Source organism: Oncorhynchus masou, chromosome 13 (genome assembly GCF_036934945.1).
Source record: "Oncorhynchus masou masou isolate Uvic2021 chromosome 13, UVic_Omas_1.1, whole genome shotgun sequence".
In the NCBI taxonomy this organism is placed as follows: Eukaryota; Metazoa; Chordata; class Actinopteri; order Salmoniformes; family Salmonidae; genus Oncorhynchus; species Oncorhynchus masou.
In genome coordinates this window covers 62449232-62476728 of record NC_088224.1, presented here as the reverse complement: position 1 = coordinate 62476728, position 27497 = coordinate 62449232, and the positions used below count along the sequence as shown (strand labels likewise).

The window sequence follows — 27497 nt, the reverse complement described above, 5'->3', positions numbered from 1 at the left end:
TTATCAAATGATGAAAGAAAAGCATTGTAATTTTGTATTCCGTAAAGTCAGTGTGGAAGAAGTGAAAAAAGTATTGTTGTCTATCAACAATGACAAGCCACCTGGGTCTGACAATATGGATGGAACATAGTGGATGATATTGTCACATCTATTGACCATAACTTAAATCCAAGCCTACTAGAAAGTGTGTGCACTCAGGCCTGTAGGGAAGCAAAAGTCATTCCGCAATCCAAGAATGTTAGAGCCCCCTTTACTGGCTCAAATAGCCGACCAATCAGCCTGTTACCAACCCTTAGTAAACTTTTGTGAAAAATTGTGTTTGACCAGCTACAATGCTATTTCACTGTAAACAAATTGACAGACTTTCAGCATGATTATATGGAAGGACATTCAACAAGCACAGCACATAGACAAATGACTGTTAATTGGCTGAGAGTAATTGATGATACAAATATTTTGGGAGCTGTTTTGTTAGACTTCAGTGCGGCTTTTGACATTATCAATCATAGTCTGCTGCTGGAATAACATACTGTATGTGTTATGGCTTTACACCTCCTGCTATATTGTGGATAAATAGTTTCCTGTCTAATAGAACTCAGGGGGTGTTTATTTAATGGAAGCCTCTCCAACATAATCCAAGTAGAATCAGGAATTCACCAGGGCAGCTGTCTAGGCCCCTTACTTTTTTCAATCTAGTCACTGGCTTTGAGTAAAAGCAGTGTGCTCAAAGCCAGTGTGTTTTTGTATGCGGATGACTCAACAGTATACACGTCAGCTACAACAGCGGGTGGAATGACTGCAACACTTAACAAAGAGCTGCAGTTAGTTTCAAAATGGGTGGCATGGAATAAATGTGTGCTAAATATTTCAAAAACGAAAAGCATTATCTTTGGGACAAATCATTCACTAAACCCTAAACCCCAATTAAATCGTGTAATGAATAATGTGGAAATTTTGCAAGTTGCAGAGATGACTAAACTGCTTCGAGTAACCCAGTATTGTAAACTGTCATGGTCAAAACATGTTGATACAACAGTAGCTAAGATGGGGAGAAGTCTGTCCATAATAAAGTGCTGCCCTGTCTTCTTAACAACACTATCAATAAGGCAGGCCCTAGTTTTGTCACACCTGGACTACTGTTCAGTCGTGTGGTCAGGTGTCACAAAGAGGGACCTTGGAAAATTACAACTGGATCAGAACAGGGCAGCATGGCTGGCCCCTAAATGTACACAGAGAGCTAACATTAATAATATGCATGTCAATATCTCATGGCTCAAAGTAGAGGAGAGATTGACTTCATCACTACTTGTTTTTGTAAAAATGTTGACATGCTGAATGTACTGAGCTGTATGTTTAAACTACTAGCACACAGCTCGGAAATCCATTCATACCCCACAAGGCATGCCACCAGAGGTTTCTTCACAATCCCCAAGTCAAGAACAGACTATGAGAGGCACACAGTATATAGATCCATGACTACATGGAACTCTATTCCACATCAGGTAACTGATGCAAGAAGTAGAATCAGCTTTAAAAACAGAGAAAATACACATTATGGAACCAGTGGAGACTGAAGAGATACGCTAGTTTTTTAAATTTATTTTACCTTTATTTAACCAGGCAAGTCAGTTAAGAACACATTCTTATTTTCAATGACGGCCTGGGAACAGTGGGTTAACTGCCTGTTTAGGGGCAGAACGACAGATTTGTACCTTGTCAGCTCGGGGGTTTGAACTCGCAACCTTCCGGTTACTAGTCCAACACTCTAACCACTAGGCTACCCTGCCGCACACACACTACACATACGTACATTGTAATATTGTTGTATGGTGGTATTATACATTGTTTATTGTAGATATGTAGTGGTGTGATAATGTTATATATGATGTACATGTATAATTTTTTTTATGTGTGATGCAAGTGCCTTAATGTGTTTGGGCCCCAGGAAGAGTAGCTGCTGCCTTGGCAGCAGCTAAGGGGGATCCCTAATAAATAAAAATACAAAGATTACATTTTCTAAACGCAGGTTTATCATACAATATGAGTAGGGACATCCTCTGATGAATACTACCCCACCTGAAAATAATCATTTATTATAGCACAATGGCAGGATGGACACTGAGATACATCAACTTTGGCATGAGCGACGTTGGCCCATTTACAACAAAGCATAACAGTTTACAATTGATTGTTCAAAGACAATACATCTGTGTCACAACTTAAAATAAAAGTCGTCTGGCATGCTTGGCAGGAGGCCAATTACTTACACACCAGGAGTGATGGTGAGTTCAGACAAACGCTTCAGTTCCACCACGGTGTTGACTACTTTGAAGGTCCAGGGCTGAGCCACTGTGAAAGAACTCATAGCTCTTCTCATTGAATACACATGTAACCCCTGGAGCCAAGTTATGGCTTGATGAAAGGTATAGCTTCCTAGGCCTATTGCCCTGATTGGAAAGGTCACGGCAGGCATTGATGACATTATTTGGTTTTGCACAATAAGTTGATTTATCAGTAATATTTAAAACAGGCTGAACCTGAGCTTACAGAGGGAATATCTCATTTTGAATCTGTCTCTGGAAAAGATGTACCAAGCTGTCAGATGTAGTCACTTTTTAATTATTATGCAACTAATAGACATTCCACTCACATGTTTACCCCTGCTTCCTCCTATCTCCGGGGGTCACATGTGTATCCAATGGAATTTCAACTGGAATGAAGGCTCAATTTTCCATGTCTGGCTGAAGGGAAGGTTTTCCAAAAGGGGAGAGGATTAAATTCGGAACCATAGTGGAAAGAATTAAACAGCAAATACAATTATGAGGGCGTCCAAAAATTGCTGGAAAGAGGCTTAAGTGCGTGTATCCACTTAATACCCAATGTTTAGTACTGTCAGATTAAATGACTCGGGCCATGGTTTTCAGATGAAACACATTGTTTTGAAATGATCTATTGTTTGTTATTCCATTTGCAGTCTAACTTCCAGGTATTACTAAAGTATTTACATTTTTGGTTGGACAAACTACTAGACTAGCTAGACTAGAAAATAAGCTTATAGGCATATTAACAATGATACAGTTGAAGTCGGAAGTTTACATACACTTACATTGGAGTCATTAAAAATAGTTTTTCAACCACTCAACAAATTTCTTGTTAACAAACTATAGTTTTGGCAAGTCGGTTAGGACATCTACTTTGTGCATGACACAAGTAATTCTTCCAACAATTGTTTACAGACAGATTATTTCACTTATAATTCACTGTATCACAATTCCAGTGGGTCAAAAGTTTACATACACTAAGATGACTGTGCCTTTTAAACAGCTTGGAAAATTCCAGAAAATGATGTAATGGCTTTAGAAGCTTCTGATAGGCTACATTTACATAATTGGAGTCAATTGGAGCTGTACCTGTGGATGTATTTCAAGGCATACCTTCAAACTCAGTGCCTCTTTGCTTGACATCATGGGAAAATCAAAAGAAATCAGCCAAGACCTCGAAGAAAAATTGTAGACCTCCACAAGTCTGGTTCATCCTTGGGAGCAATTTCCAAACGCCTGAAGGTACCACGTTGTCACGATCGTCGTAAAGGGGAGACTAAAGCGCAGCGTGGTGTGAATGCATGATTTAATTATTGACTATACAAAATAATAAGACGAACGTGACTGCTAATGAAACACTGTGCTAACATGCAACATAACATAGACAGAATAACCCACCATCAATGGACCAAGCAGCATGGTAACGGCCAGCAGCAGTAGTGGCAAAGAACACAGGACTCATGGACTTTTGCGGCCAGAGTCCGCACCTTAAGGGGGGGGGGGGTGTACTGTCACACTCTGACCATTATTTGCGTTGTTTGTTTCTATTTTTTGTTTGGTCAGGGTGTGATATGAGTGGGCATTCTATGTTGTATGTCTAGTTAGTCTGTTTCTATGTGTTTTGGCCTGATATGGTTCTCAATCAGTGGCAGGTGTTTGTCGTTGTCTCTGATTAGGAACCATATTTCGGTAGTCTGTTTTGTATTGTGGTTTGTGTGTTATTGTCTATGTCTATGTCTAGTTGCCTGTGTCTGCACTAGTTTTATATAGCTTCATGTTCGGTTTGTTGTTTTGTATAGTTTGTGAATTGTTCTTCGTCTTCATTAAAGTATCATGTATTCACATCACGCTGTGCCTTGGTCTCCTCCCTACATCGAACGTGTCACATGTTCATCTGTACAAACAATAGTATGCAAGTATAAACACCATGGGACCACACAGCCATCATACCGCTCAGGAAGGAGACGCACTCTGTCTCCTAGAGATGAACGTACTTTGGTGCGAAAAGTGCAAATCAATCCCAGAACGACCTTGTGAAGATGCTGGAGGAAACAGGTACAAAAGTATATCCACAGTAAAACGAGTCCTATATCGACATAACCTGAAAGGCCACTCAGCAAGGAAGAAGCCACTGCTACAAAACCGCCAGACTACGGTTTGCAACTGCACATGGGACAAAGATCGTATTTTTTGGAGAAATGTCCTCTGGTCTGATGAAACAAAAATAGAACTGTTCAGCCATAATGAACATTGTTATGTTTGGAGGAAAAAGGGGGATGCTGTAACGGCTGTTGGAAGGAGTGGAGGACCAAAGTGCAGCGTGGTACGTGTTCATCTTTATTATTGGAACTGAACACTGATTAACCAAAACATCAAAGAGAATGAACAAAAACCAAAACGGTTCTGTCTGGTGCAGAAAGACACAATACAGAAAACAACTACTCACATAACCCATGTGGGAAAAAGCTACCTAAGCATGGTTCTCAATCAGAGACAACGATAGACAGCTGCCTCTGATTGAGAACCACACCCGGCCAAACAACAAAGAAATACAAAACATATAAAATGAACATAGAATGCCCACCCTAGTCACAAAGCCTCTCTATGGCCAGGGCGTGACAGATGCTTGAAAGCCGAAGAACACCATCCCAACCGTGAAGCACGGGGGTGGCAGCATCATGTTGTGGGGGTGCTTTGGTGCAGGAGGGACTGGTGCACTTAACAAAAAAGATAGCTTCATGAGGATGGAAAATTACGTGGATATATCAGTCAGGAAGTTAAAGCTTGGTAGCAAATGGGTCTTCCAAATGGACAATGACCCCAAGCATACTTCCAAAGTTGTAGCAAAATAACTTAAGAACAACAAAGTCAAGGTGGCCATCACAAAGCCCTGACCTCAATCCAATAGAAAATTTGTGGGCAGAACAGAAAAAGCATGTGCGAGCAAGGAGGTCTACAAACCTGACTCAGATACAGCTCTGTCAGGATGAATGGGACAAAATTCACCCAACTTACTGTAGGAAGCTTGTGGAAGGCAACCCAAAACGTTTGACCCAAGTTAAACAATTTAAAGGCAATACTACCAAATACTAATTGAGTGTATGTAAACTTCTGACCCACTGGGAATGTGATGGAATATATACAAGTTTAAATAAATCACTCTCTCTACTATTATTCTGACATTTCACATTCTTAAAATAAAGTGGTGATCCTAACTAACCTAAGAAGGAATTTTAACTAGGATTAAATGTCAGGAATTGTGAAAAACTGAGTTTAAATGTATTTGGCTAAGGTGTATGTAAACTTCCGACTTCAACTGTATATGAGGTTAAAGTTGAGACAGAACCAGAGAGAGTTGCATTGCTGAGTAGCTTGTGATTCTTAAATGGTATTAGCAATTAAACAAGAAAGGCCCACAAAATAGTTGTATTTCATTGTAAGAAAACCCCAATGAGACAAGGGTTGATTTAGACATTTAAATAGAGAGAAGGTTGAAGTCGAGTTAAATCATTGTCTCACAACACATCATTCTGGGGTCACCTACATAAACGTCAACAGGATTATCAAAAGGACAGAGGGAAAGTATTGTTGAGGGAAGCTTACAGAGATGATTAGCAGCCACATGCCACCAACAGGGTGGGTGACTAGGGCAGACCACATCAGGCATCACGCCTTGGCTCCCCTTTCTACTATCCAAACCCATTTGATAAAGTTGGCATTGTGGTCACCAAATCATTGAACCAGGGGGACCAATGCAACATTTAAATGTCTCTTTTGTATTTCAAATGACAACATTCATAAATAAGCCATTATAAATGTGTATAAATGTTTATTCATGACAGTTGTAAAGTGTTAACAATATCTGCAGCATTGAAATCACTGTAGAGATTTTAAAGGGTCTTTAAGTTTGCATCTGATACAATTATTAAAGTTATAGTCAAATTAATGGATTAGACATTGGGGAATTGATTGGAGATGCATGACAGCTGTGTTCAACATTGTATGTTGTTTTCCTGGCAACACAGGTTTGGCTCTATCCCATCGAAGCCCCTCTGGGATTGCATGTCTACAGATAAGTCAAGAATGTAAACAAGTCATAAATGCATCTACAAACACATTCTTGGCTCTCCAGTAAAACTTTACAAGTAACAAAGTGACAGCCCAGTCTTACGTAACATTTTAATGAGGCCCACAGCAGGGGATAATACTATGGGTTTCACTAAGTAATTCACCTATATATTCCCACACTTCTGTGGGATTTTTTTCACAACAGGGTATGTGGATAAACCCATAGGCTAGTTTTCCAGAAAATTTTAATCCAGATCAAAATGATCTGTTGTTCATTATCTGAGTTCATTACATTTACATCATATCCAGAGTGACTTACAGTGAGTGCATTCATCTTAAGATAGCTAGAGGAGACAACCACATTTCACAGTCATTGTAAGTAAATTTTTCTTCAATAAAGTAGCTATCAGCAAAGCCAGAGCTAGTAAGGGGGGGGGGGGGGGTCAAGTGCGAGTGTTAGTTCACGAAACCCTTATTATTTTCCTTCTTTTTTTTAAACAGGAGAAATATGTTTCTATTAAGGACATTGTCTGTGATAAATGTTATATTGGATCTCCGATCCAGAGTTTTCCTATCCTTTAAAAAGGTAAAATAAATAAAAATAAAGGCCTAACACTATAGCTAGTTTATAGGGTAATCCATCCTCGGTAATGACTTTGATAACATAAGCTTCACTGATACTGGCCTAATTCCTCTATAAAATAAGACCAATTCGGAGTCACAAACAAAGGGACACTGAATTAAACGCAGGTGGTTGGGATCATCTCAAATATATCATAAATCACCTTTAATAGTCCAGACCTCACTCTATGGGCTTTCACTACTTAAAGTAAACACACTTTCGACATAAGGTTATCTTTTGAATCTTTGTTTTCCACATTTTAATCAAAACTGTCTGTAATCTGGGACATGCACCAGTAAGCAATTACAGAGATTTGGACTGAACTGTAGTGAGAAGTCTGGATCTGAGGGGCATGTAGTTATTTTACAACACATGCAAGACCCTATTTATTCAAATAATGCATGTTTTTTTTTTAACTTTCATTTACCAACCACATAATGCATCTTAGAATTGAATGCCATGAAAAGTAAAATATTTACATGCCAATGTATAATGAATCAGAATAATCAATAACAAGTATATTTGATTAGCTTAATCTGTAGCCCACAGTGCTTTTCTTAGCAATAAACAGTGGGAAACATGATTATGAGTAGGAACCACAAACACCTTCATTAGGCAAGCGCTAAAGCTTGGTGGGTTTTATTGTTTTGGCATATAGCCACCAAAAAATATTTATAGACATGTGCTCCAGTCAGATGTTTGCGTAAGTGATGCATACCAGATACATTGTCCTTTCATGTCCTCAAAAATAAATAACTTGGCCAAGGGGGTGGGAGTCAATGCAAGTTTTTATTTACATTTTAGTAGTTTTTTTGTCCTGTACAAAACACCCCTCTTCACAATATAATTGCAAACTAGGAAAAAACACAGAGCAGAATTGGGAACATCCATTAACTGTATAGCAGTAGAAAGTGGTTTCATCAGTTTTGAACAGTTAATCTTGGAAATGATCTGGAAAAGTTGAACATTCAACACTTGCTTATGAAACCACAAACATTTTTGCTCTTGCACCATATGCAAATTGCATTACGGGGATGTTTAAAACTGTTAAATGAAACTACAGATTAAATATCAAAGTCACAAAATACAACATATTTTTCAATCATCCAAACTAAGTTGGAAATTAATCTACAGTATAAAGAATATACAATATATATATATATATATATATATATATATATGTTCGTGTGTCTGCAGACAGTCAACAAAGTGAATATTAAAAGGCCCACACTCCTTAAACATGTATTAAACATGTATTTGATGTATTCACATTTAACAAGAATATCCAAAAGATGGCATACTCATAAAACAGCAATTGTAATACAAAAGTCACAAAAATATATAATGTATAACTAAGAGCTACTGTTTTGTCATATTTTCAACAGACAATATGAACCAGGAAATGTATATATCATGTACACATTGAAAAGGCATATATGTCAATACATGTTTTAAACATTGCACATAAGAGAAGCTACATCTGGGGAACAAAGGAAAGACATGCTAATATCTGTAAAAACTTTAGTTGGAGAGAAATCAAAGAACAAAACGCTGATACGTGCTGAGGTTTTAACACATCTCACCTCAACACGGCCTTATTGAACAGCAAACAGAAGAAAGAAAACGCATGCTCTCAGATTCACAGGACTTTCAAATGAACGTGCATTTCACAATCCTAGGAGTAATTTGAAAAGAATCAAATAAAAAATCAAGATGTACACTTCGTTGGTGATTTCACAGATTGAGTGGATTCTCACTTCTTTTTCTTCAGTTAATTTATCACATTGTAAGTACACAACAATACGAAAAACAGTACATTCTTTTCTTTCATTATTCAGACACAAAATATAAACATAGAACCCAACAGCTTGTCCATTTATTGCACACAATAGGTTCACCAACAATATTTGGGCACTTTAAGTTTCAACAAACAGCAGCATTTCTTTATGAAAAAGGTATGTGAATACAAACAGAAACAAACACACGCAAAACACAAGCTTACTTATGCGCTAAAATGCTCAAACGCGTGAAAAAATAAAATGACTACAGATTTTAAATTGTGCAGCTTGAAGCTATGCAAGGTCCTATATAAAGGCTATAGTTTCTCCAACGCACATGATACAGTGTCTATCGGAGAGAAAATTACATTTCCTGTGAACAATATTTCAATAGCATGGGGAAACCAAGCATGATTACCTCATTACTTTATAATGTCAACAGCAACGATAGATTAAAATGGTAGATACACCAACCCCCAAAGGGACTGGGAACATTTGGTCCAATAGGAGAGCTTGATTGTTACCCAGACATAGGGTGGTTAGGCTAAATGCCACATCTTTTGAGAAAGGTTGATTGGATGGCATGAGACAATCATATGTCAAATCTCTGAGCACCCATTATCTGATTATAAAACACACGTTACTTCTCTGAGCCCAAGATATGCACTCACTACTGTAAGTTGCTCTGGATAAGAGCATCTGCTAAAATGACAAAACAAAAATAATAACAGATTCATCATGTTAAATATCACCAAATTCTTATTTTCCTAGTAATATTTTAATGTTATCATCAGAGTTTGTAATCTATTTTGCATTTCATTGGAACGCAAAAGTCATTTTTTGTTTTTTTGCAGGACTACCAAGATTAATGAATTGATAAGGACTACACTTAATGAACAAATAAATATCAGTAGCATTTAATCAATGGAGTATCACCACCTTATTATAAAGGCATGGTGATGTGCAACTGACTAGTGATGGCTCAATATAACAGGTGTCCAAGCTAGGGCAAGATTTCTGTTGAAAAGCAGTGACAAAGAAAATTTAGCTGGAAATCTCAAGGTGAACCGAAAACACTATGAAGATGAAAATATCTATCGATCACACTTAAATGATACAAAGCAATGTCATGTTGGCCATGTTATTGAAGACCTCTCCTGGCTCCATATACACGGATTACAAAACTAAACTCAAAGCAAAAGCAAGGCACCCAGCTCTAAATTCTAATGTGCTGACCACTTGATTAGTACGTTAGTCCGAAGAATGTCACTCACATTCATGTCCAAAGTAAACCGTCTGTGTAAAGTAAGGTAGAAATATTCCTACCAACACATGCTCCACCAAATGCAACATGGTCTCATTGTATGTCAAAATAGTGACATTAAAGCATAGTAGTTATATGTCACCAAAGTTGACATATTAGTTATAAGTCACCTACATATTACTTCAACCTCACTGAAATTTTTTATTTTATTTAATCACTAATTATAGTGAGACTCTCTTTTTTGTCACACAGCTGACATATTACAAATATGTCAGTATAGAGATTTCCATCACACAAGAACTGCTAGAGACAAGTATTTCTAATGAAATAGGTCCGACACTTTAACTTCACATTTGAACTTAGCCTAGCTCTTCTAGATATCGGAAAGCGCAGCCGTTGCAGTGCGTCTCTCTTGGTGAATTAACGATTGACTTCACATATGAAATGCTGCCATGCCTTTGTGACCCGACCTTTGTGAGTCAAAGCCACAGTAGATACCTAAATTATGAACAACACCCAACACAAGTCAAGTGTAGTAGCTACAGTTCATTCATATTGCGCGTAAAGAAAGAGACAATGAGAGCTCTATGTAATTTCAAGTTTCCAAATAATATATATATATTTTTTTTAAAGGTTTAAATGTACTGTGTCCCTATTCACGAAGGAATACATACACACCTCTCACATAAATCACGACAAAATCCAACGTAGCATTCTATTATCAAATCATATTTAGTAACACTAACAGTTTGCCCGAAGCGACGGCACTCAAGAAGTAACACAGCATCTACCGTATGAACGATCATTATGCAAAAAACAACAATCCAATAAGGAAGGAAAGAAACTACTTGTTAGCAAAGTTAAGACATCTAATTCTAGTGGTGCTCACTAAAGAAGGGCAATCTCAGGCACTTTCCAAAGTCAGGGCTTTGGATTGGAAGGGGGAACGAGTGGGACAATTAGGAAGTGACAGTCACTCAATCGTAATGGAAGCCAGCTCTTTGATGTGGGCGTTCTCCTCCTCCGAGCCATCCGGGGAGCTGTTACTGCCATTTGTCTTTGGCTCCTCTGACACGTTTTCGTCCTTCAAGGATAAAGGGTCCAGGGGGAAGGTGCTGCTCTCGCAATTCTGGGTGGAGGAGACCTGGGAAATGACCGGCATCTGGACAGACGAATGGTTGCCTTCAAAGCCGTGCTTCACCAGCTCGTACTGCCCCAGAGTCTCCTCCTCTTGCACTTGGCTCAGGTAGTCGGGCATGAGGAAATCACTGGGACCATGTGGAGACATAACAGACGATAGAAAGCTGTTGATGAAAGTGTCTCTAAACCTCCTATATGAAGTAGACTACACAGTAAATATGGTTGAAGTTAAAGGCAAAATGAAAAACGTATGGAAATCGGTACATTTTCTTGAGAAATAATACAGTGACAGATCATTATGTGAGGGCTGTGTGAGGCCTGCGATCTGTTTTTTGAGAATCAAACTGGATCGCCAAAGAATTTTCCATACACTGTTATGATCTCAGGCATAGACATTATACTATAACATTTTAAAAAGTAAATGGCCCATTTGAGCCCTACCAACCTGTGAGGGCTTGAGTTTGATTAAGAAGTGGAAAAGTCTAGAATATATGAGCACATGTCTGCTTTATGTAGAAGTACGTTAAGTACTATGAGCTATACATTTTCATAAAAGCCTTTAAACTGAGTGAAATTCCTATATGGAAAAGCAAAATTCATTCTGACAGAAATAGGTTATGTAATTTATCCAAATTGTTGAGAGACGCAAGGATTAAAAGCCCGTAGCACGTATAATTTCATACTGTATGTTTCCCAAAGGCAAGTAACTAAGATAACAGCATGGAATGGTTCAATTAAGAAAATGGACAACAAAATACACAATAGTAACTCATGTAATAGTCTATGCTACATTACCCTTGAGCTAAGACATATATAGGGATTTTGAGGAAAGTGGCCAAAGACTGCTTTGAACCACATATTCAGCATGACTGATATGTGTTGTACTGTAAGTTTCACGGTATGCTCAGTTAGTTGGACCTGTTTAATGAACCAATTCTGAAAAGCTTGAAATGGCATATCTCCCTGAACATGGCCACTATGGGAGTTTTATTTGTATTTTTTTCCTTATTTCCCGTGTTACATTAAGCTGATTAAATGAAGGGACGACACCCCGGGACTCCTCACCTGCTCTGGAAGTAGTTTGCTAGTTCAGATGCCTCATGGTTCAGACTCCGCAGGTGTACAATTAAATTGCCAGAGTTGGTAAACATGGCGCCGCACGTTTTGCACTCGTAAATCCGGGGCTTGCGGATTATGTGGCGGGACACCCTCATGTGGTGCTTATATTCGCCGAAGGACGTGAATGTGGCACTACAAATCTGGCACCGGAAACAGCGTTTACCTTCGTGCTTCAGTCGGTGCATCTTCAGGGAGTAGGCCCGTGTGAACTTTTTCCCACAGCGATCACACTGGAAGGGCTTAATGCCTGTTGAAAAGGGGATGAAAAGAAAAGAGGACTTGTGTCGCACATTAGAATCACTACAATAGATTAACTATGAATTCTGCATTGAGACGTCGATTTTTAGAATTGCCCATGTTAAAACTATCACAAAACAAAAAAAAAGATGTCCGTGTTAAAAATGTATCACAAAAACATTAAGTGTGAGTGTTAAAAATAGATGTGTAAAATGTGTCAGAAACAGATAGTAATCATCATTGCATGACCTACAGTATAGTATGCATGCACACCAAAGAAACTGTGACAGAGGCATCCAGTCTCCAATGTCCTGCATGGTTCATTGACACACATGGGTCGCAACTAGGGATGCACGATATATCGGTGAACATATCGGAATCGGCCGATATTAGTCAAAAATGCCAACATCGATATTGGCCTGATGTCTAGTTTAAACGCCGATGTGCAAAACCGATGTCAAAGCTGATGTGTATACCTATATAACGTAGGTACATGACGTAATGACGCCACGTAAAATTCTGCGCAACACAGCATTCCTAACCTAGCCCACAATGTATGCTGTGTGGATCGAGCAGTCAACAAGTTGAGCACTTGTTTGAAAGAGTAAGAACATTTCAGCGAGAGAACTCAAAGGCGAAATCCATTAACGGCAAGATAATGGAATTCATTTCCCTTGACAATCAACTGTTCTATGTCGTGGGTGATGTTGGCTATCGCGACTGGTCGAGCACCGGTACCCACTACCAAGTGTGCTATCGGAGTAACACAGTAATACCGTCACTGCTATTATCTTCATGACATACTATGGAACGCCGTTTGGGTCTTTGCGTGTCAAAAAAGATACACATCAAATAACACTGTTTGACAAGAACACTATTTGACACATCAAACAACACAGCTCCATTATAGAATGATGTGCGTAATGAATTTGCACGTGCAAGCCAAGCGCCACCACTACAATCAGTAGCACAGTCAAAGATGTACAAAAAAGTCAGCAAACAAGCAAACACCGGCCACGAACGATGTGTTTACAATACCTTGTTGGTAATAAAGCATTATTTGTTTGACCGCAACTTCTGTGGTAGCTAGCTAGCTTTAGCTTGCTACCTAGCTTGCACCAATACAACCAGCCTGAAAACAATGACCAATAGAAACTGCGTCATTTTCATTTTTCTTAGCAATGATTTAGGAATCCATGTGAGTAAGTATTAGCTAGGTTGCCACTTGTTGTTCGCCTATTGAAATTGAACTTCAGTTCATGAAATTAAATAGCTAGCTAGCTACTTAACCCTGTTGCCCAAAGCTAACGTTATAAGCAGCCAGCTAGCTTCATCTGGCTAGTGAGGGTCGACCGTCCCGGGTTATGTGTTGTGAAGTTAGCCACAATAAGGATTAGGCACAATAGTGGAATTAGCAGTTTTCCTTCAAAATAAAAGTATCTCTTTGAAAGTGATGCAGAAGGTTACGGTGGAATCATGCCATATTTAGACTAGATAATGTTAAACAAGGTTGGAATGTGAAGCAATGAAATGGGGTATCAGTCTACTCGGTGACACCCACAGAACACAACTGTGAAGAGTTTACTAAATATTATTAGCATTGCAGCTCTTATCGTGGGACTGTGTCTGTATGAAATCACCTCACCAGTCAGCCTATTGTGTGTATTGACGTTCATATTGCACTGTTCAGCTTTACCTAAGGATTGGGGATTAATGAAATGGGATATCAGTCTACTCAATACCAAAGATATTTTTTCCCTTGACGTCCTCCTCAGAGTTATCGGACTCCAAAACATCTACGCAGTATTGTTTTTCCTCTGGAATCATGTTCAAAAACATGAGCTGGAGCAAGCCCAGAAAAATGTGTTTGTGTGGAGGTGCTAACTAACAGAAAATAAACTATAAACTATCAAAATAAAGAGAATCGCACACTCCATATATAAACTCCCAGTAATTTATTGGGTATTTACCAACGTTTCGGCATCACTGTGCCTTCTTCAGGTTAATGTCATGAATGCTTGAACCAGGTTATGTAGACAAACAGTGCAATTAATGTAACAAATGACAATAGGGGCGTGTCGTAATGATTCAGTTAATTAGAATGAATTAATGAAACTGTTAAAAAAAACTATAGTTTATGGCATATTAAATATTTTTCGACCTGTATGTGGGTGTCTGAAGAAGGATGTTTTTATAGCGCTATTGCACTGTGCGCATGAGACACATTTGAAGTTCCCATATGGAATAGGTGTTAAGAGTGTCTGAGTGTGCTCAGGGGGCATGTCAGATACACATATATTGACAATAAATGTGTCTCAATTCACAATTGTTTCAGAGTCCCGCAATAAGAGCTACGACGCTAATGTTCTCTGGGTGTCACTGAGTAGACTGATACCCCATGTCATTGATCCACAATCAATAGGTCAGGTTCTACAGTGAAATAAGTATGCCGCCAATGCAATTCTAAAGTATAATACATCCAGTGTGATTTCAACAGATTTTTGTCAAATTAACTAATTATTGCAACACAAACTCAAAAATGTTCTGGGACAGTGTACAGTCCATGGAGAATGATAGCACCTCCTCCCAGCTAACCACTGGACTGAGGATAGGAAACTCTGTCACCACCGATAAATAAACTATAATTGAGAATTTCAATGAGCATTTTTCTACGGCTGGCCATGCTTTACACCTGGATACCCTTACCCCGGTCAACGGCACTGCACCCCCCACAGCAACTCGCCCAAGCCTTCCCATTTCTCCTTCTCCCAAATCCAGTCAGCTGATGTTCTGAAAGAGCTGCAAAATCTGGACCCCTACAAATCAGACAATCTGGCTAGACAATCTGGACCCTTTCTAAAATTATCTGCCGAAATTGTTGCAACCCCTATTACTAGTCTGTTCAACCTCTCTTTCGTGTCATCTGAGATTTCCAAAGATTGGAAAGCAGCTGCGGTCATCCCCCTCTTCAAAGGGGGGGACACTCTTGACCCAAACTGCTACAGACCTACAGTGGGGCAAAAAAGTATTTAGTCAGCCACCAATTGTGCAAGTTCTCCCACTTAAAAAGATGAGAGGCCTGTAATTTTCATCATAGGTACACTTCAACTATGATAGACAAAATGAGAAAAAAAATCCAGAAAATCACATTGTAGGATTTTTAATGAATTTATTTGCAAATTATGGTGAAAAATAAGTATTGGTTTGTTTTACTCCATGTGTAACTCTGTGTTGTTGTATGTGTTGAACGGCTTTGCTTTATCTTGGCTAGGTCGCAATTGTAAATGAGAACTTGTTCTCAACTTGCCTACCTGGTTAAATAAAGGTGAAATAAAATAAATGAAATATTTTGCTGATTTTATATAACAACATTCCAACCTCGTCTAGCATGATCTATTCAATTATGGCATAATTCTACTATTTATATTCATTTGCATCACTGTCAATGACGTACTTTTATTTTGAAGGCTAACCGCAAAGTCCACTATTGTGGCTAATCCTTATTGTGGCTAATCCTTATTGTGGCTAGCTTCACATAGATGGGTCTGACCACCACTAACGGTCTAATAAATTTGGGTTATTTTAAATGACACCTAGCTATATAGTTATCTATAGCTACTGAAACAGATTGTCGTTTTGCTATGTTTTTGGGAAAGAACATAGCTAGCTAGCTCATGGATCCAAACTTTTTTATGACCAGCACTGTAGGTAAGCAAGACAACTTTACCAACATCATAGCATATTTATCGATGAATCGTTGTGACATATGAAATACGAGTGATAGTGTAATCAATGAGTAATAACTATGTAAAATATGTATGAGCACTTTAAATTATTATGTGACGTGCAGTCATATTCAGGTCCTGATTGGTCAGCAAGCTTACAAATAGGGTTACTTGTATTTTTTTTGACACACAAAGAACCAAACGGCGTTCCATAGAAATCCTGGTTGAGAATGAAACGACTGAACAAATGAACAACGAAACAGCACAGCAAGTAAGTGAAAGAAATAGGTTTTGATTATGTTTAACTGGTAATGGGGACATACGTAAATGCCAACAAAATAACTGTTTGGTCAGTGTGGTGTGTGTGTAACCTTTATTTACCTAGGCAAGTCAGTTAAGAACAAATTCTTATTTACAATGACGGCCTACCCCGGCCAAACCCGGACGACGCTGGGCCAACTGTGCGCCGCCCTTTGGGACTCCCAATCACGGCCAGATGTGATACAGCTAGGATTCGAGCCAGGGACTGTAGTGACGCCTCTTGCACTGAGATGCAGTGCCTTTGACCGCTGCGTCCATGTGTGTGTTTTAACTATTTAATTGTATGTTAAAAAGAAAGAAAATGCTTAAAAGGCCGCTAAAGTTTTTTATATCGGTATCGGGTTTTTTGGCAAGGAAAATATCGGTATTGGCAAAAAATGTCATATAGGTGCATTACTAGTTGCAACAAGCATTTCTGAGCCGATCGGACCAGGGGAACAATACGAAGGGCAAAAAGGGCTTCTGTTGATTCAGTTACTTATGGCTCTCATAAACATGCCACGACTTTAAGATTAAGACGGACTTTTTTCAATGAGAAATATAAAAATACATTGACAGCTCTATGAGGCATACGTTGACGTGAACTTCCAATGAAGCTCCTTTCGCAGAGCCAGAGTAAGTACATTTAAGCATTACTTTTAACTGCATACAATACAACACTATGGGTCGAGCTTAAATGACCCTGAAGAAAAATACTTGAGCCCCATGAAGTCTTTTCAACCAGAGAGTCAGCCCTACTCTATGGTATACTTAACTGGCCAGTTCAGAATAATAATAATACCACACAGGAGCCCCCCCCCCCCCTCTTGCTTTGATGGATTACTCCATTATACCAATTTCATAATTGGGTCTTGTGGATGTGTGCATTGGCAGGGGGATAGAACCCCAATGAATACAATGGTGGTTTTCTTGATGAATGTGAGCAGTGTGTCTGAAGTTTGGAGTAGCAAAGACCATTATCCCATTTTATGTTGGGACACAATGTGGAGTCATTGCCTGCAGCCTATAGTTAGTTACCTTCCACATGCTGTAACCGTACATGGCTACACAAATGGGACTGTCCACATGCAAGCCTGATTACTTTTGAACAACTACTAACTGGCTTTATAGACAACTTAAAAGTAGGCATTCTTTATCACTGAGAACATTATGCTTCAAGCTTATAGCAGATATTAATGGGACATTATACTCCAAAATAAAACTTGTTGTATCAAGGGCTGGAAAAGGTGAAACAGCACCACACGATCTCCTTGAACTTTGCACTGCTTGTTTGTGATGGTTAAGACTCAAGTTGAGATTTTTGTCGATATTTGCCTGACATCATTTCCTGTTATAATGTTCCACTGTCATTGGAGTTTGGCTATGTGTGCACGAGTTTGGGTATGTGTGCACTTGATGAGTGTGTTTTTCCGATGTCAGCCGAGGCGGGAGACACTAAGCCCCAAGTGTTTCCAAAATCAATGTTCCCTGGAATGCCCTTCATTCTTCTCCAGTGTGCCATGAGTCAAACCATTAACGAGCCATTCATACCATTAATCTCCGGCTCCTATCATCAGGTGAATAGAGGACGCATGGAACTACTGTAGAGGGCAACGTAAATACAGTACAAATCACATGAGCTACTTTCCAGATGGGTACCTATGACATAAACAGATACGACATAACAGATAGCTGCTAGAGGTCGCAGAGCAGTAGTTAGTCTACACAGCCCTGTTCAACTGCATAGTGGATGTGTGGAAATTACCTACCAGAGTGGATGAGCATATGTTGCTTCAAGTTCTGTATGCGGGTGAATCGGACGCCACACGTGGGGCACTGGAAAGGTCTGTCAGGCCCGTTAGTGCCAGGACGGGTGGAAGGGCTTATGTACAAGTGGTAAGGGTACTGGAGGCTTTCTAATCTGAAACAAGAAAGAGGATGTGGTGCACCAGTGAGGGTAGACACAAATGTGGTAGACCTTGGGGTGTCAGATGAAAACCTTCCTTTAGCTTCATCATAATAACATCAAGACCTCAAGGGTTCCATACCAGTTGGAAGGCAAAAATGGAACATCTTACATAAATGCAAGATTAGCTTGAACAAAAGAAAATCAAGGTTATCAAACCTTCCAAATTTATTGAGTGGAAAACCAGGGAAGGAGATCATGATATTTCCACTTACATTTAAAGAATATAAGTATTTTCCAATCATATTGTTACCTTTCATCATCCTCAGCATGACCTCCAGCATTGGATGTACTTTGCATTGAGGGCAACCCTTCTGTGACTCCCTCATCTATCGAACCTATGCCAAAACAAAAAACAAATATAATTTCCACCAGTTACTAGTTCTTTCTCAGTCTGATTTCCATAAGACATGGTTCGGGATAGAACCCATACACAGATCCAATGCAAAGACTGAATAGCTTTAAAGTGGCAATCCGCAGTTGAAACAATAAAGCGTCCTCCCTGCCACTGTTTGGGAAAACAGCTGAGGAATGGGGCCGGAGAAACATAGCCACTCAAATTCATAGACAGAACTATCGATGCAAGGACTGACCATCCATGAAATCAAAATTATAGTTTTAAACATGTTTGTTTATATTTAGGCCTACTTTGTTACTTTGAGTAAAACAACATTATATTTCAGGTTCTGATGGGGTATGACAGTTGAACAAAGTTCATAAGGCAATATTAGGTTTTATTTTTCAAGAATCAATGGGTAGGCCTAAATATAATTAATTAAGCAATTAAGCAAAAAAGAAAGAATGTAGCAACTGCAGATTAGCCCTTTAAATCTAGAGGGAAATTACACTCCCAAAAAGTGTAAAGAGAAAAAAAGTTGGTGATCTTGTATTGAGATAAGTCCACATCCTAGGTCATCTGTATTGTAGACCCAGCTACATGACGCAATCCAAAACTAACGGAAAATATATGCACACCAGAGTCTGTGCTTAGGCCTGGCTCTTCCATTTTTTGAGGGGGTCAGGCATATAGCTATATCTACACAACTGTTGGCATGTGTTGCAGACTCAGCTTGACACAAGACTACTGTTGAGGTCTGAAAACATCTGACAGACTGACTTTGGAGTGTTTTGTCCACTCACGTGACACCCATACCTATGGAGGAGGACTGTGGGCTGATGAGGAGGTCCTCCTGGACCTGTTCACTGCAGGGCACTGTCTGCTGGTCACTCAAAGAACTCTGGGAAGCGCTGACGGGCTGCGACAACGTCTCCTGGACCTCCTCGTCACTCAGCCTTTCCACCTTCACGTGTATGTCCTCCTCGGGGCCCGCCAGCGACAGTGGCGCCTTAATGGAGCTTTCACAGGCCAGGAAGTCACTCAGCCGGCGGCTCACCTCCGAGGGCCCTGCCTGGTCCAGGCGACGTGGGCTCTCGGGAAGCTTGGGTTGCTTATCCGGGTGGAACCTCCGGTCGATACCGAAGGGGAAGGTCCACGGGAAGGCCAGGGAAGAGTCCACTGGCTGGGTGGTGGTCTCTGAGAAGGAGGAGGGCGATGGGTTGGGCATCTGCGGCGAGGTGATCTGCGAGGTGCATTTGAGTGGGCTCTCTGGGGACATCATGATAAAGGTCTTACGTTTGCGGCGCGACTCGCGACACACAGGGATGTTCCTCTCCATCACGCTGCAGTCAGAGGATACAGGCGACAGGCTGCTGTCCAACGGCGTCAAAGCGCAGTGGGAGGAAGCGCTCTCGCCAAGAGCCGACTCCTGCGGTTTCTCCTGCCCCATATTCCCGGCGCTCCAGAGGATGCTTGACTTCATGAATTCTGAGCATGTGCTCGCCACGGCGAACATCTGCATGTAACTGGCGGCGGCTAAAACGTCGATGATGTTCTCTGTGCTGATGGAGAGGGTGGAGGTGTAGGCGTACTCCAGCAGAGGGGTGAAGCCGCTCACCGTGACGTGGTGCAAATCCAACACAAACTTGTCCTCCTCCTCAGGCCTGCCCACTAGTTTGGAGCGGAAGAACTCGCTGCAGCAGGCCAGCACCACCTTGTGCGCCAGAAACAACTTGTCCTGCACCCTGATGGTGACATCACAGAGGTGACCCTCGTTGCGCAGGGCATTTAGCTTTTCCAGCATCTCTTGACTGTGCGTGGGGGAACTGTGGGTAAAGGTTTTGACCCCCATCTTTGTCTTAGCGTACTTGCTCTGGAAGGCGTTCACCTACAGGAAGAATGGAAAATTAGTCTACAAATGTTGACCAACATTGGGCCTTTGCTATAAAGTCAATGTAATGTTTGTAATTCATTATCCATATGGATGTTAAACAGTGGCTATACTAAAATAAAAAATAAAAACCTGAATATAAATCCAGTGATTGTATTGAAAAAAACTGCCACTGTGTAGTAAACCTACACTGTCAGATGATAGGATTAGAGGAGTTCAGTTTAGCCTAAGTAACCACACAGACAGACAACTTAACAAACAAAGTGTTAACAGACAACAGTCAGTGTTGTCTGGGGGGACTTTCATTTGGCCTCACATGGACTTAACAGAGTGGCAAAAGAAATGCACAAACAAAAACAGCGATGAAGAAGTGCAGAGCCAAGAGAAACATCCCTCTTGACATGTAGAAACCCACTGAACCTCAGATTGATTTCAGGTCTGTCAACCTCAAGATGCATCCAAAAAAATGGAATTTACAAATGTGCTACTAGCATAAACTAATGTGGATATTCAAAGGAAGAGACTATGTATTTACAGATCTTGCAATGTTTTAGAGAGAAGATCTCTAAACAAACTTAACCTAACAAATCTCGAAATAAACTTAACCTAACACCAAACAATCTGCATTTTCCATTGTTGATGGTTGAGGACAACTGAAGTGCTGCTTACATTATTCTACACTCCAACGAAAACCTTTTTTGTTCAAACAAATAATGTCATTGTGTAAAAGCATATCATTTTAACCTAAAAGGTCCAATTTGGTTTCATCCAAAAAATGACTAGGAAAGAGAGCAGGCGGCGAGGGAGGTGGTGAGAGGGTGAGGGAAGTAGACAGGGTGAAGGATAAAATGGCAAGTTATGTAACAATAACGAAAGCAAATGCATCATGATGAAAGACAAGTTCATGTGGAGTCCACTACAGCAGGTATTCCCAACCCGGGCAATGTCTTTGGGGGTACGCCAAAGAAAAATGCGATTCACATTTTATTCATTTAAAAAAATAGAAAAATAGAAAAAAATCAAAAATCGGGGGGGGATCACATTTTCAAACCGTACATTTATATTTTCCAACCGAGCTATACATTTGGGCGAGGTCTTTTTCTCGCCTGAGTAGCCTTGTTTCACTGCCAAAAATAAAATGAAACCATCTAGTGTTCAGCGAAATAACAACACAATGTCAAATACAGGTAGCCTTGTCAAATAATTAACATCCAATCACATTAACCGTTACTCTAGCGGGAAACGTTCACTCTTGCGCAGACATTTAGAAACGAAACATAACATTTTGAAAAATAAGCCACGGGAGTTTTTTGAGCGAGAATAAAGATTACATTCGAGTAGTAAGACATGTATAAAAGCAACAGATACCATTAATAAGAAGGGGCTAGAAGAGTCTTATATGGTGAGCTACCGAGTGACTAGGACAGGCAAGCCCCATACTATTGTGGAGGACTTAATTCTTCCTGCTGCTGCAGATATACCAGGGACAATGCTGGGGAAAAGACCAAAAAACCTATACAAACAATGTCTTTATCAAACAACACTGTTTCACGACGCATCGGTGACATGGCAGGAGATGTTTTGAAACAATTACTGCTTCGCATACAAGCCAGTGAATTCTATGCGTTACAGCTGGATGAGTCAACAGACGTGGCGGGCCTGGCACAGCTCTTGGTATATGTCTGTTACGTTTATGGGGGGTCAATTAAGGAAAACATCCTCTTCTGCAAACAACTGGAAACCAGGAGAACCTGAGAGGACATTCTTAAAGTAATGGACAGCTTTGTGACATCAAATGGACTTTGGTGGTCAAGATGTGTTGGTATCTGTACTGATGGCGCAAAAGCCTTGACAGGGTGACATAGTGGAGTGGTAACGCGCTTGCACGCAGTTGCTCCCGACATCACTTGGGCAAACTGCAGCATCCACCAAGAGGCTCTTGCTGCCAAGGGAATGCCTGACAGTTTGAAAGATGTTTTGGACACTACAGTAAAAATGGTTAACTTTATTAAAGCAAGGCCCCTGAACTCGTGTATTTTCAGCATTATGCAATGATATGGGCAGCGACCGTGTAACGCTTTTACAACATACAGAAGTGCGCTGGTTATCAAGAGGCAAAGTATTGAACCTTTTTTTAAATTGAGAGTTGAGCTTAAAGTTTTCCTGACTGACCATAATCTCCACGTCTGACCGCTTGCATGGTGACGAGTTTCTAACACAACTGGCCTATATGGTTGATGTTTTCTTTCGCCTGAATGATCTGAATCTAGGATTACAAGGACTCTCCGCAACTATATTCAATGTGTGGGACAAAATTGAGGCTATGATTAAGAAGTGGGAGCTCTTTTCTGTCTGCATTAACAAGGACAACACACAGGTATTTCCATCATTGTATGATTTTGTTGTGTGCAAATGAACTCAAGTTTACGGACAATGTCAAATGTGATATAACGAAGCACCTGAATGAGCTGGGTACGCAATTACGCATGTACCTTCTTGACACGGATGACACAGACAACTGGATTCATTATCCTTTTCATGCCCTGCCTCCAGTTCACTTACCGATATTTGAACAAGAGAGCTTCATCTAAATTGCAACAGGTGGTTCTGTGAAAATGTAATTTAATCAGAAGCCACTGCCAGATTTCTGGATAGGGCGGCGCTCAGAGTTTCTTGCCTTGGCAAATCGCGCTGTTAAGACACTGATACCCTTTGCTACCACATCCCTATGTGTCATCACATTGGCCTGAGGTGGGGAGGTTTATGACCCCCATAAATACCTTTCCCCTTGTTCCTCTCTCTACTCTACCAATGTGACTATTGAAAATGCCTTTGTTAACATAGAGTGACATCAAAAGATGGGAAAACGAACCATATTTCGGTAATCCAACCAGTTGAAAATATGCATTGGGACTTAATGAATATGATGTCAGTTCAGTTGGCGTCTGAGACATGATTACTGATGATAGGACGACATGAACTGTATCTTGGAAAATCTACACATTCTAGTTATCAGATTCACATGGAATTGTTGTGCAATTTAAATGTTTAAATTTGAAACTATTTGTGAAAAGATTAAATGTAATTTTTAGCTTCTTAATGAGAAAACGGTTTGTCAGAAGAACAACACTCTGCTCACTCAGAGGCCCCGTCCAAGTGAACAGACATGGGTTGTAAAATATGAAACACAGCCCTCTCTCCCAATCCTATATAAGCCCCTTGACGAAAATGTAACTTTCTGTTCCGAGGACGTTAGGGCGACAGTCCTATGCTAAAAGGGCTCAGATAAACTAACGAAATCATCATCGAATTTCAACGTGAAGATGATGGTCAACACGCCGATAGGATGAATTTCGACAATACTAGCCAGAATATAGCATGAGCTTAAAAGTATGGCAATTTGGTATGAACTTTGAACTCTTATTCACTCCAGAAGTGATACCTCCTAGCCGTTGAGTTAGCAGCAGTCGCTGTAAACGTGGGCTAGGAAAGGACGGACGATGTATCCATTCTTCCATGCTCCAGTTCACCACTAGACAGTCTTCAGAGGACCAGAGATCCATGCTGGACCACCCGGCCTCCCATTTACGACAAACCGATCGAAGCGCAGCTCAGAGTAAATATTTATTGCATTTTCCATTTCCAAATGGGCGGTAATTTAGAATGGATAAGATACTGTATTTACGATAGCATAAGATACTGTATTTACGATAGCAGAGCTTCTCCCTTTGTTCCTCAGTCTTCCCGCTCTTTCACTCAAACCCCCCCTTTTCTTTGTGTAACCAGCCGCTATATCGGCTCCGTTCACCAGGTCCCATCAATGTATGATTCATTCTGTGTATATGTAATTCTGAGTGATTAGTTAGGTATTTAGTAAATAAATAATTAAACCACATTTTGTATTGCTGATTCAACTTGTTAGCCAGGGTTCGTGGGGATAACCAAGAATTTCCAACTTTCAGATGAGTCTAAATAAAGTGACGATAAAATATTGACTCCTATTGAGGTAAAAGTTTACCAGGTCTTTAAGAGTTTATTCGGAAGATAACAGCTCTATAAACATTATTTTGTGGTGCACCGACACAGTTAATTGCATTAACCTGATTAGCTTAATCAGGTAATATTAATTAAAGAGAAATTATTTTATAGAATAGCACGTCATATCACTTAATCCGGCATTGCCAAAGACACAACATATGTGAGAGTGGATGCTCGGCCCTCACTAGCATGAAAACTAAATAGAAGCACAGACAGTGTGTGGAAACTGATTTAAGACTCTCCAATACAACCCAACATTGCAGAGTTATGTGCATCCTTTCAAGCACACCCTTCTCATTAACCTGTGGTGAGTTATTCACAATTTCTTATTAAGAAATAAGGTTTCATATGTAAAATGGCTAAATAAAGAGCAAAATTATTGATTATTATTTGTGCCCTGGTCCTATAACAGCTCTTTGTCACTTCCCAAGAGCCAGGTTGTGACAAAAACTCACTCATTCTTATGTTTAATAAATGTATTGTACAGTGTGTGGCAGACTTTCAATGATGCCAAAAAAACAACATTTGAGAGTGCGCTGACCCTGGTGCTAGAGGGGATATGCAGCTGGAGGTTGAATGTTTGAAGGGGTACGAGACTATAAAACGTTTGGGAACCACTGCACTACAGGATGCAGTGCAGCTGCCCGCCTCCCTCCCTTTCTCAAACATGTGGCTGCTCTGAGGCATGAGATTTTCCATCAAACAAAACTCTCTCCTGAAGGGGCTCTCTTTGGGAGAGCTTGCTGCCCTCACTTAGAAAAAAAAGAGGAAATACTCCCCGGCTGTTGGCCCAAAAAAGGCAACGCAAATTAGGCTTGAACCACACATTTTAGCTGCTGTGGAGGGGCGGAGTGTTGTCTACCTTTCAAAATCATATTATCTTGATTCTAAGTTTGGGCTCACCTAATTCAAAACCCGACTCGAACATTGACAGGTTTGAACTTTCAACAACTAGCCTAACGTTTTTCCAGGTGAAGGGTCCATAAATAGCCCAACATAATGCACTGTTGAAACAGAACAAAATCGAAGTCTCAAGCGAAACAAACAATAGCTAGGGATAGTAGCCTGCATTAATACATTTTTAGAACGTTATTCCTACTTGAACTGTCTCCACTAACTTTGAGATTTCATCATCATACCGACGAAAGTAGCTAACTACGTTGTTAGCTGCTGCAATTAACTTCTTAGTTCTTACAAATCAAATCAGGTGTAAATGCAACATCAAATAGCTAGCTAACAGAGGTCGTCCAAATTTGGGACAGGCATTATGTTTACAGGCAAAGGGGGCGGGACTAAACTGAACCCAGTATTTTCGCTTGTAAACATTAACATGCTGCAAGTAACAACACGTTGCGAGCTAGCTAGTTGGCTAGCGAACAAGCTAATTAGCTAACAAAGAAAGCTATGTAAAGTCAAAACAAATAGCAACTGTAGTTAGCCGTCTAGAAACATTAACAAAGGCTTCGACAGGCAACCAGGTAGTTAAGTGAACTAGCTTGCTCGATAATATAACGTTAAAACGTTTCACTTGACCGGCTAGCAAACTACACATAGACCAATCTTCAACACTTAGCTAGCTACCAGTTTTCCGAGATCGAGTTACTGACCATGCAACGAAATATACCTTCAGTAGATAGAACAGTGTACGATTCGGTCTGTTGTTCGACTTGATCGGCCTCGGGTTGTGGAGTCAAATGAGGCCGATGTAAACACACCACAGCTGTGCGTGCAACAGCACAAAGCAGCCTAGCTTGCAAGCAGTCTGTTATCGGTGCCGATTTAGCCCGTTCTTTGGAATTCCTTGTGTTTGGGAAACATTCGTTGGCCAAACACAGATAAATTTGAGATTTTCATTAATACTTTGAGCGGTCGATAGCTCAAATTGTTGTTAAAAGGTTTACAAAACGTACATTTTTGTACCGTTTCGTTGAGGTTCTTTAGCTAGCCTCCCTGTGCTAATCCTTTTTGCACTTTGTGTCCCATAATGCAACGCGCAGTAGGCAAATATCTGATTTGTTAAAGATAATGTCTGACGGATCTCAATTTTTTTATTTTACTAGTCAAGTCAGTTAAGAATAAATTGTTATTTACAATGGCAGCCTATGAGGGTTACCTGCCTTGTTCAGGGGCAGAACGACAGATTTTTACCTTGTCAGCTCAGGGATTTTTAAGGTTACTGGCCCAACGCTCTAACCACTAGGCAACCTGCCGCACATCTAAAGCAATTAATGCAGCTAAATTTGCTTGCTGTAATCACGGGGTAGAAAAGACTCAGGTTCTTTTCGAGCAGGTTTGAGTAGACAGTACAGACCAAACCCGCAATTTTACAACATAAGGCAAAGTTCAATTTTAGTTCTCATTTCAGTTACAGTGGTCTTTCTATGGCTTAGGAGCACGTTTGAAACCAATACGAGTAAAACATTTAAACGAGAACCAAAAAGGGGACTCAGGAGGTGATGCAGGTGTCCATTTTCTGGAAAAAGAAAAATAATTAAAAGTTCATTTCACAAGCCTCAGTAGCCATGCCTCTGGACTGCATCCCTTCCTGTATGCTGCTAACCAGAAGCCAAAAACAAAATAAAAGTGGTTTAAATACACAATTTAGATCACATGATTAGTTAACTATCCTATGGGAGCTCTTGTTGGTTTGTTTTAACCACGTTCACCCAATGCTTGTGCTTTTGTGCCGCC

At 40.2% G+C, this 27497-nt stretch overlaps 1 protein-coding gene across 3 annotated transcripts; it reads right to left on the bottom strand.

Annotated features, from left to right (window-relative positions):
- Positions 1 to 7781: 7781 nt before the first annotated feature.
- LOC135552795 (zinc finger and BTB domain-containing protein 44-like) lies at positions 7782 to 26767 on the bottom strand. Of its 3 annotated transcripts, none has more exons than XM_064984643.1 (6): positions 26414 to 26767; positions 19694 to 20765; positions 18794 to 18878; positions 18344 to 18495; positions 12259 to 12559; positions 7782 to 11321 (listed from the first exon to the last, which is right to left on the bottom strand). In XM_064984643.1, the coding sequence occupies exons 1-6, from the start codon at positions 26414 to 26416 to the stop codon at positions 11027 to 11029; spliced, it is 1908 nt and encodes a 635-aa protein (XP_064840715.1). In that variant the 5' UTR covers positions 26417 to 26767; the 3' UTR covers positions 7782 to 11026. The 3 variants fall into 3 exon arrangements, with proteins under 3 accessions (XP_064840715.1, XP_064840716.1, XP_064840717.1); XM_064984644.1 differs by having other exon boundaries at positions 26431 to 26767; XM_064984645.1 differs by having other exon boundaries at positions 11166 to 11321; positions 12476 to 12559.
- Between the last annotated feature and the right edge of the window lie 730 nt (positions 26768 to 27497).